Here is a 10,941-nt window from a genome sequence, read left to right as displayed (position 1 = left end):
TGTCCAAGGTCACCCGACTTATGTAGCATGTGAGGCACAAATGAGGGATTTTTTTCCAGGTTGACACAGATACTTGGTGGCATGCTCCCAATGAAACCTTCTTTGTATGACCCCTGCAAAAAGCACTTCTAGCACTTCATACATGTTTCTGTTATGATCTGTTATAATATTGAATTTATTCACTTAATGGGTCTCCCCTATTACTCTGGGAGGGGCTCAATAGCCAGACCACACCCAACCCTGCATGTGGATCTTGACAGCAGCAAGTTGTGTAACCTCTCCAAAAAAACTGGGAAAAACGATAGTTCCAACTTCACAGTGTTGTTGGGACAATTAGGATGTAAACTGCACCTAACACTACATGCCAGCCAGACTCAGGGGTTGGTAGGTAGCAGTAACTGTTCGCTTCTTCCTGGTGCCTACTCACAAGTTTGGGAAATCAATTTATCAATCAACAGAGGAACTTCAGAGTCGCCATTATAACAGAGCAGGTGTCAGAGGATTAGACATAGAGACACAATGAACAAAATGGCATGAGAAAAGTCAGAGTCCAAAGGATGGTAAGAGCATGTAGAACTGAAGATATGAAAGAAAGAAACACACAAAAAGTAGAAGAGCCTTCACCACTGGCAGTCTTCCAAACCCACATCAGCGTTCTTCAGTTTGGGCTTTCCAAAATTTAAATAAGACAGGTACCATTTTCACTAGCTTCTTTAGACAGACCTAAAGAATTTAAAGCAATTTGCTTTTAGGTCATGTCCTGGTAAGTGGCAGAGCCAGGACTAAATACTGAAGCCAAATGACTCCAAAACCCTGTTCTACACACCTACAAAACATTATGAGGATTAAACAAGCTAATTCCTGTGGACAATACATCCTGGCACAACGCCGAGCACAAGAGTGGTGGCTCACATCATTGCTGGTCTCATTATTTCTACTACCTTCCACAGCTTCCTCCTGCATTGCTTCCAGCAGAGAAGGATGGTGCCACTATTGCTCCTAAGGAAGAGGTGGAGTCTCCTAACCCCCAACATTCATCAGAGCCGGGATCAGGAAGCAGCAAGAGGTACACGGCCCCCTAGGAGCAGTACCTGACTCCAGCTGCTGTAAGAAGTGCGCACCCATATTGCCCAGCACTTGGTGCAGGTGAAACAAGAGGCTGCCAGACCTAAAGGGAGGCAGGGTGGCATAGGTTCAACCCTAAACCTACCCATATTTCGAATCCTCTTAGATCCCTCATTAGTACCACAGCCACAAGGCTGGAGACACAGCGGCAGTGGCGGCAATAACAGCAATGAAAGCAACCAGCAGAAAAAGCAGCTGGCGCTGGAAGGCTTTATGCCAGGTGCGGCCTAGAGGGACTCCAGCAGTGATTACAGTGGTAAATGCACAGAGCTGATGGCTGCCCCGGGGCCCTGGGCCAGGGAAGGGACCCAGGGAGATGGCATTCTCATAATCACACTGGTGCAGGCTCAGCTTGCACGGGTTTATACTCGGCTCAGATCCGTCCCCAGACTGGGAGCTCCAGAAGCACCTGTTACAGAGAAGTGGTTTGGCAAGCCAAACAAAACGTGGATTCATCCAGGCCACCCGTAAAGGGATTTAATACCTAACAACCTGTGCGATGCTCCTAATAGTCATAATTAATTTGGCTCTCTTCATTGGTAGGTGCTAAACAAGCACCATGGAGCGAAAGCCTGTTTCCTGCTAACACGGTGTTTCCCCCTGTAATTGAAGCTGGAGAAATTGCATCATCTGAAAAAACTTAACACCATATTCCTCACTAAACTGCTCTTTTAAGTTTCTCTTTATTTGGCCCTCTGCATCCACTACTGGTATGAACATCCTACTTTCTTTGGCTTATCCAGTTACTGCTCCCCCATTGCATAATTTAGGTTAGAATTATTTTCTCACCTCCTCCAGCTGACATCTCATATTTCTTTAAAATGCCACACTGTTGCTCTAGCTTATGTAAACACGCTGGGAAGTGGGGAAATGGAGCCATTGTAGGTGGACCCCCACATCCCTTAGAAAACTGTCCCTGCTGTCTTTCTGTGTCCCACAGCCAATAGGACCAAAATCCAGCAAGCTGATAACAAACAGCTGAGTACCACTGCAAAGCAAAAATATGAAAACAATTTGACCTCTATTTAAAACAAAAAAAATGAGAGGTCATATGAGAGCAGAATTCACTTAATGAGGGAAAGCATAGCAAAAACATTTAATAACAAGTGTCCCATCTGTCAGGTTCTCATTGTAACTCCCTATTGATAGCTAATAATCGCAGGCACATCTACTGATCAGGGCTTGCAGAAGTAAGAGACCTCTGAAACAAAGAGTTTCTTACTCTGTTTTGTCATCTGTGACACCTAAAATACACAGTGATCCAAAGTTTATCACTGAAAGAAAGGGGGAAAAAATGGTGATTAAAAATAATAATAAACTGGCAGACATTTTTGTTTTATCTGCAATAGTGAAAAACAATGCACCCTTTTCAGAAGATCTCTTTAATGTTTCTTTTGATTCCCAGTTGAGTACATTTTCAGTATAATCATATCATTTGCCTATCAGCCAAGTTCCACTTCTCTGTATTCTGTAAGGAGTTGAGCTTATAAAAGGAATCATTATGAGTATTTTCTGAACACCAAAGTACAACAATTTATAATTATTAACCTTAAAAATATAAAAAGCAACCTTGAGAATGACTGCTCTGACATTTAAGTAGACTTTTTTAAAGAACGCATCACAAGAAATTCTACCAACTCTTTCCTCAGAATTTCTATAACTTTGAGGAAGAGATACATAGGTAATATGTTTTACAAATATAATTTAAGAAATCACTCTGTATATTTACAAACCAAGAGCTCACAGGCAGAATTTCTCAAGAAATCCAGGGGTCAGTTATCAGGATGCTGTTGACTGCTCGTTGACAGTGTCCTCTAAGTTGAACGTAGTAATACCTCGATTTTACAGAGGGAAGAAATTGAGTACCAAAGGGCTTGAATGATTCACTTACAGTTGGGGGAAGGGGAGTTAAGGACAAATGAAACTTGGTCCAGATAATCCTCAAATCCTGACACACGTAACAACATAAAACAACTTGTATACATTTTAAGAGAAAGACAATGTCCACTCTGTGTTCTTTTGTCTTCAAGAACTAATCTCTCTTGTTAAATATGAATTTTATAGAGTAGTAGACATAAATTTTTGAGTAATTTTTATTTTTACAGATAATGACCATTATGAATATTGCTCAGATCTGCACCTATCTTCTATTAACTTTATTTCTTGCATTAAGGCAACACTTGTAGGGTAAAAGTAGATATTCTAATTCAACATAAGCCTTTTTAACTGCTAAAAACTTAACAAAGGAATTATGTTAGGAATCTTTTGAATACAAGTCATAAAACTCCAACAGACTTAGGCGAAAGGAGATTTTTATTAGGAGGATATTTATTAGGAGTATTTTTATGACAACAAGGGCTGGGGTTTTACACGGCTCAACCCCACAGACAAAGATCAGCTCCCCTATCCCCACCCCTTTTGTACTCTTGGTGGTTCAGTTTCAACCTTCTTCATGAGCGCTCACACCTTCTCTCATGGTAGCCACCAGGAGCTTCCGTGCCCCCCTCTTCCACAGCTTCTCTCTTCAGGGAATACTCATCTACTCCCTTAGTTCTAGTTCAAGAACTCGTGGACAAGCTGCTCAACATTCCTTGGTCTGTGTGATCTGCATCCAGGGAGGTGGGGCACCCTTAATGGCAGATTCTACCCAAAGAGTATGGTTTTAATCTAGGTAGAAATAATTCTCCAAAAAAAAATATATATATATATATATTGAAAGCTAAATGGACAGACAAACCAAGAATAATTAAGTAAAACAAAAAAAACAAAAACATGTGCAGATTCTGAAAGTTCAAGTAATGCCGGAAAGTTAAAGTGGCACAAGATAGAATGCTGGAAACTGGCCATAGGCATTCTTTGATACTTTTGTTTTTTTTTTCACTTTGAGTTCCGAGCCGAAACAATGAGAAAATAATGTTAAAACTTGATAAAACACCATTTTCTCTTTCCCCTCTCCCATTGTATCTAAGTTTTTGCTCTGCAGATTGCCCCTAAAATCTTATGCAAAGCATCCATAATGTTACTGTCAGAGTTGCTTCAGAGTTGTCTATGTTCTTTTTAGAGTTCAGATCTTCAAGTGTACATTTCCTTATTCCAGATTCCCAGCATTATCTTCTGAGCTTTGAAATTCTGATGCAATTTCCAATTCATACTCCTTTTTCAATTGCTCCATTTTGATGTCTAAATCCAGTAAAGTTTTGGCCAGCTGCAGATTTTGGAAATACATTTCCAGCTGAAAGTTAGAAAAAGAATAAGGATTTGTATTAGCTTGAGATATGGATCAAATGAAACTGCTCTCTGCAAAGGAAAAATAAGGACTTTGTAGGAAAGGAAAATAAGATATCAAGAAAGATGTATTATTTCTTATCTGACTCTCCAGTTCTGGCTGTTTGACCTGGCTATAAAACTTCCTATATGACAAGGTAAAATCCAGATACACAAATAGCTTTTGAAATGGCATTGAAATGAAAACAAAAATAGCTGATGCAGAAAGCTGTCCATATAAAAAATTCCTGTGCATGGAATCCTCTTTTCAAGCAATGACATGTGATCTGCAATGAAATCATTTACCTTTATGAGCTTTCTGAGCTACAATATAACTGCCCAGGGCCACCTGAGCTTTCAGGACCTGGGTCCTTTACTTGATTACTTGTCATTTCTAGTTTTTAGGATTTTAAATGGTCTCCCTGTCAAGCAGAAACATTTAACAACACCTTAGAGGCACATGTACAGTTATGTGTACTTATATAATCTAACAATTTTCACTCTGGAGTAAAATCTGTTATGTAGCAAGACTGATTTATATCCTCCTCCAGTGGGAGTTTGTGAAGGTCCTCATGTATTAAAAAATAAAATCTCTAGGGCAGTCTACCTAGGAGGCAGTCCAACAAAACTTAGTCCAAATATCTTTGTAGTACAATTGACAAGTAATAATCAACTATTTGCAAATTTCTTCAATTAGGGTCTTGTATAATGCTGTTCATAAGGATGCTGTCTCTCTCTGTTTAAAACCTTTCATCCACTCACTGACAAAGACCAGCCCAGGACAAACCAGAACATTCTGTATAAACAGAGAAATTACTGGTAGTCCCCTCCCAGTATGCAAAACAAAGTCATTGGATAAAATTTTCTTTCAGTTTTCCTCTGACACATTTTTCTTCATTTTTCAGCACCTAGAACCACTTCTCATAGCAAGCCCTTGCAAAAAATAAATACAAATAAATGAAATCCAACAAACAAATATTAACAGTAACATAACAACCAGCACCAAAAGCCCCAGCCCCTTGCCTCCAGGAAACATGGCACAGATACTCTATAATCCTGTCCTCCTCCTCCATTTCCTGGCACCCTCCCCACACCAGCCTGCACGGCAGCTGGTCACAAACCTCACCTATCCTGAATGAGCACACTGTGCTCAGCCACATCTCCACCTGCCCCTTTTGCCCCCTTCCCCCCAACAATCCCCACCCTCCCCACTCCACACTGAACCCAAATGCCAACTCTTGTTAGAAGCCTTCCCTGTTTGCCTGGTCTGCGCTTCTCCAGCATTCTGTACATGTGCCTCTCATAGCACACAGACTACCCTAGACGAATGATTTTGAGCAGAGCCTGGCTCCTATTCATGAGTGTACCCCCAACTATGGGTGCACTGCCTGTGCACACAACGTGGTGAGTTCCGTTTGTTAAAAGATGGAGCGAATGAATGAATAAATGAACTGATGAATATCCATCCTGTACTTCCGTGCCAGGAATCAAGAAGTAAAATTACTGATAGCGATTCACCATCTAAGTATGTGTAATTCACACCTATTTAGGAAATTTCAGCACCAATGGTTCCTTGATCTTTCTTTCATCGTCGATCCTTTTGAGAATCTAATGAGAGTTCTAAACCCACTCCGAGGAAAAATGTGCACTTTATGCACATATAAAATTTTGCTAGTTTTATATATATATAAGACCCCTGTAATTTACTCATAGATCCTAGAAATCAATGCAACCCCCTGAGTAGACCAATTCAAACAATCAATAGCATTAAGTGACATAAATAGCAATGTCTCTAAGTTAATTAAACCTGCTCATTATTCCTTACACAAATACCACCCTCACACATGATACATGGGCATATGTGTACAGATTCGTGATTTCTATAAACATCTGGTTAACAGCCCATTATCAAACTGCTTCCTCTAGTGGTGATGGTGTTAAGCTAAACCGTCCACACTTTTTTGCTTCTTCCTCACGACTGGCCACACACAATGGTGAAATGATTGGCCAAGATGTTGACCATGGTCTACAACCCAAGGACACAGCACCTGTGTATGTATGAAATTCTATGACTCTTTTCCAGAAAAAAAACTTGTTATTCCATACCTATGTATTTGTCATATTTTTGTACTGTTTCCAGGGCCTATAATAATGATTATCATAATAATAAGAGCCAAAAATAGTGTCTATGTTCTAGGCTCTTTAAATAAACACTACCTCGTATAATCCTTACAGCAATCCTTAGATGATTATCTCCATTTTACAGATGACTGCACTGAAACCCAAACTAGCTCCTTAACATTTCTTAAGTCCTAAGGCTAGTATGAGTTAGAAGAGCCTGTAAAGATTAATGCTGGGATTTGAACCCTCATCTCATTGGAAATTTATTCTCTACCTCCTCCCCACCCCCAATACACTACTTGCCTAAAACTCCCACTGGTGGAGCAACTAGTAAGAATGTTAAGGTTGGAGGGGGTCTCAGAGCTTATTCAGTATAATCTCTTCATTTGATGTACATATGAGTCAATTGAGGTGCAGCAAGGGATGGTGACATCCCAGGTCAGCTGCACAGAGATGGCCAAGCCAGGTCCTCAGCCCTCCAGTTTGTGTCCTGACCAGCTAAAAAGGGTGAGCATCTCCACTAAGGAGGTGTCTCCCACATCCCAGGGTTCAGGTACGGGAGGAAAACCGTGTGTTTCTTCAGCATGGTTGGGTCAGAGATAATACACCCCTTGTCAAATTCACTGTTAACACAGGTAAAATTAGATTTACTACCTTATTGCCCTTGTTAAACTCAGAAAGAAGATAAATATTCTGTTAAGGTTCTTAACGGTAAAACTGTTAAGAATTCAACTGATGTTCACAGTTCGTATTCAGTGCAAAAGGGTACACTCCACTCCACACGTTCATAGGCAGCACCATTTTAAAGTTTGAATTCCTCTTACTCATTTTGTCCTTTTCAGATTTCACCTAACTTGGAAATTGTTGAACTTAAACAGTAACTAAAATATTTACCTACATTTGCCTAATGTCGAAAAGCTACAATTTTACAAAGTTCCGTATTATTTCCTGTTTTCTGAATTCTTACCAAGGGGAAAGATAAAACTTGGGGAATAAAAGGAATAGTTGCTGATGGACTCACCCCATCAATCCTACGAGAGAGTTTATTTCACTTAAATTTCCTCCTCCTCGCACCATACGAGCACATACTGAAAGTGGCCTATAGGGAACTTTCCATATGGTAGAAAAATATAGAATAAGCTGGTGAGGTGGTGCTGGGTCTTGGGTGTGTCACTAGTACACTCAGCCGCCGACAGGTGCCGCCGCCCCGCGGCCTGCAGACCGCTTCCCACCCCGGTGCCGCCGGGGAGGTGGGGGCCACGCCGTGTCCGACACGAGCCGCGTCCACGCAAGGTCGACGGCCAGTGCCCGGCTCCCCGTCGCCGCGGCCCTCGTCTCTCCCGCCCTGCGAAAAGCTCCGTCGGCCTCCCGAGCCCTGGGGTCCCGGGCGCCCCGCGCGCTCACCAGCTCGGCGTGCAGCCCGGCCAGGGCGCTCTCGACGCGCGCCCGACCCTCCTGCTCCCGCGCCGCCGCCGCCGCCGCCGCCGCAGCCTGCACCTGCGAGCGCCTCCAGTGCCCGCGCGGCACGCCCCGCTGGACGGCGCGCAGCAGGCGCCGCCTGAGGTCTTGTAACCGCCGGCTGCTGGCCGGGGTCTCCGCCTGGACGTCGGCGCTCTGGCTGCCGCCGGGGACTTGGCGCGCGGGGCGCAGCGCTGGGGGGCAAGGCCCGCATCTGACGGAGACTCCCGGGGGTCCCCAGGAAGTTCCCGCTCTGCGGCGGCCGGACTGCCCCGGGCCCATCTCGGAGACGCGGGGTCGCAGCTTCCCAGACATGGATTGCTACCTCTTTGTTCCCAAGTGCGAGAATTAGGTCGGAGGGCGGGGACCGGGGTAACTAACGGACCTGGTGGATCCCGGCCAAGTGGGATGCCGCTATCGCTCTGCCACTAGGAGGCGCTTTCCTCCCAGCCTCGCCTCTGCTCTTCTTCCCCTCTAGCAACAAATCAAGAAAATGGTTCCCATCTTTGGAGAAGAGTTTCAGTGGGACCGCGTTTTCATGCTCCTTGGAGTGTCTGCCTAAGGGAAAGGCTTGGGTCCATCCAGGTAGGTGGAAGTTGAGGTACCGTCGGAAGGTTTGAGACTAAAGGTCGAATATTTTGTCACAGAAAGCTAGCTGGCTGCCTTGGTATTTTCAAGACTTACTAATATCATTCATGCACTGTGCACAGGTGTCAGGGATTTAAAGTCTACTTAGGCCTCTGACCTCTTCCCAGGTTTTGCCCACAGTCATTTTGGAGAAGCATGGCCCTGTTTCTGAGTTAGAAAGTCTGGTCTTTCTGTGAGCGCAATAAAGAATGCATTTGGAATTCCTAAACTCTGTGCTCCATTCTATATTTGACTCCATTCTGCCACGTTCATATTTATGAAGGAATTAAAATGAAAAATAAAAATTCCTCTTACACCAAAGTGTGTTGTAATTATCGATTCAGTGTAACCATATTCCAGTATTATTTGTATATCCTCTATCAATGAACATGATCAACTGACTCTTTTTGATTTAATAGAGAATTTCTAAAAAGAAATAAACACAACTTTTGTACGATCATGATTCCATTATCCCCCAACAAAAAGTGGAAGAGATATTCATACTGTACTCTCACTTCAGAGTTATTCATTTGTTCAATAAAGATTTACAGGTCACCTGCAATGTTCCAGGGCCATGGTACTAATGGAAGACTAGTAAGAACTAATTTTTATTAGTGCTTACTATGTGCCAGGCACTTTTCATATATTAATCCATTTAATTTTAACAACCCTGTGAGGTAGGTACTGTTAGTTTCCACATTTTACAGATTGAGGCAACTAAAACAGATTAAACTATATAACAAAGATCCCCAAACTGGTAAATCATCAGCTGGGAATTTGTACTGAGGATGTCTGGTTTGTGTTCTGCTCATCTGGGACACACCCTGGATACAAACTACCTCCCAAAGAGGAAAAGACGTTGCTCAATTTATATGTTGCATGAGTGAGTGAAGCTCTCTATGGTCATAAAATTCAGCTCTACTGAAATGGCTTAAGACTCAAGTTGATACAGAGATCACTCAGTCTCTGCAGATATCTACCAAATTTTGCATCCTGAAGTAGTTTACAACCAAAGCATAGTCATTGTATATTGTTTCATAAAGACTCTCTAGGAACATTTGAAGATGTGTAGTATTGGAAACTGTGAAAATCCACTTGTTCTACAGGAACTGAAAAAGTAAAAATTTAGGGTATTTTAGATTTGTTGTATGTTTTTTTTATGATAAGTGTTGGGGCTTGAAATCCAGCATTAGTCAATGTGCAGTGTAAGTATTTAAAATGAGTTTTCTGCCATGATTTTTCACCTGTTTCCAGATCATTTACTTCAAGAAGAATTTAAGTTAAGTTTGATTAAATTCAACAGTGAAAGGTGCATATTCATTGTTAAGCACTGTACCATGTGAGGGATTGGAAAAGATGGATAAAAGCCTAGAGGAGCAAATTCATGCATTCATTCATTCAGCAATATTTATTTAATGTCTTGTTATATACCAAGTATTATACAAAGGCTCAAGCTGCAATCGTAAATCAGAAAGACAAAACGTGTTTTAAAACAGACTGGTTTTACCACAAATTAATAATTTTCTTCAATAAATAGAATGAGTGTCTATGTAGAAAGCCTAATCAATGAAAAAGTTCCAGAACTAATAAGCAGTTATATCAAGGTTGCAGGATACAAATTGAATAAACAAGCTAATCACTTTCCAAAATACCTACAGTGAACAAGTGGAATTTGAAATTTAAACATTCATTCGCCCCAAAATAGTGAGAAATGCTTAAGTATAAATCTAACGAAATAGTCTATATGGAGAGAGCTACAAAAGTCAGCTGAGAGAAATCAAAACTAAATACATGGAGAGGTATTCCATGTTCAAGGATAGGAAGCCTCAGTATTGTCAAGATACCAGTTCTTCCCAATTTGATCTATAGATTCAGTGCAATCACAATGAAAAACTTCATCAAGTTATTTGGGGAATATCAGAAAACTGATTCTAAGGTTTATAAAAAGAGTCAAAGTACCCAAAATACTCAGCACAATTTTAAAGAAGAGAAACATCATTTGAAGACTGACAGTACCTCGCTACAAGACTTAATATAAAGCTACAGTAATCAAGACAGTGGTATTGCCGTAAGAGTGGACATTTAGTTCAATAGGGCAATGGAACAAAATAGGGAGCACATAAATATACACACATAAATACCATGGCTTTGACAAAGGAGCAAAGGCAACACAAAGGAGAAAAGGCAACCTATTGATAAATGATGCTGGAACAACTGGGCATCCATATGTAAAAAAAACCCAAAAAATCTAGACACAGATGTAAACCTTTCACAAAAATTAACTCAAAATGGGTCATACTAGGAATTTACCCTAAGAATTCAGGAGCCCAGTTTGAAAAAGACAGA

General features: G+C 41.6%; 1 protein-coding gene across 1 annotated transcript; it reads right to left on the bottom strand.

The window, feature by feature from the left end:
• Nucleotides 1–3,153: 3,153 nt before the first annotated feature.
• Nucleotides 3,154–8,621, bottom strand: AARD (alanine and arginine rich domain containing protein). Its single transcript, XM_037010921.2, has 2 exons — nucleotides 7,915–8,621; nucleotides 3,154–4,357 (listed from the first exon to the last, which is right to left on the bottom strand). Exons 1-2 carry the CDS (start codon nucleotides 8,281–8,283, stop codon nucleotides 4,214–4,216), a joined length of 513 nt encoding a protein of 170 aa, XP_036866816.2. The 5' UTR covers nucleotides 8,284–8,621; the 3' UTR covers nucleotides 3,154–4,213.
• Nucleotides 8,622–10,941: the final 2,320 nt, after the last annotated feature.

The sequence above is a fragment of the Manis javanica genome, chromosome 2, assembly GCF_040802235.1.
Source record: "Manis javanica isolate MJ-LG chromosome 2, MJ_LKY, whole genome shotgun sequence".
Taxonomy (NCBI): domain Eukaryota; kingdom Metazoa; phylum Chordata; class Mammalia; order Pholidota; family Manidae; genus Manis; species Manis javanica.
Note: the sequence above shows the minus strand (reverse complement) of the source record. Positions and strands in the feature narration are given on the sequence as shown.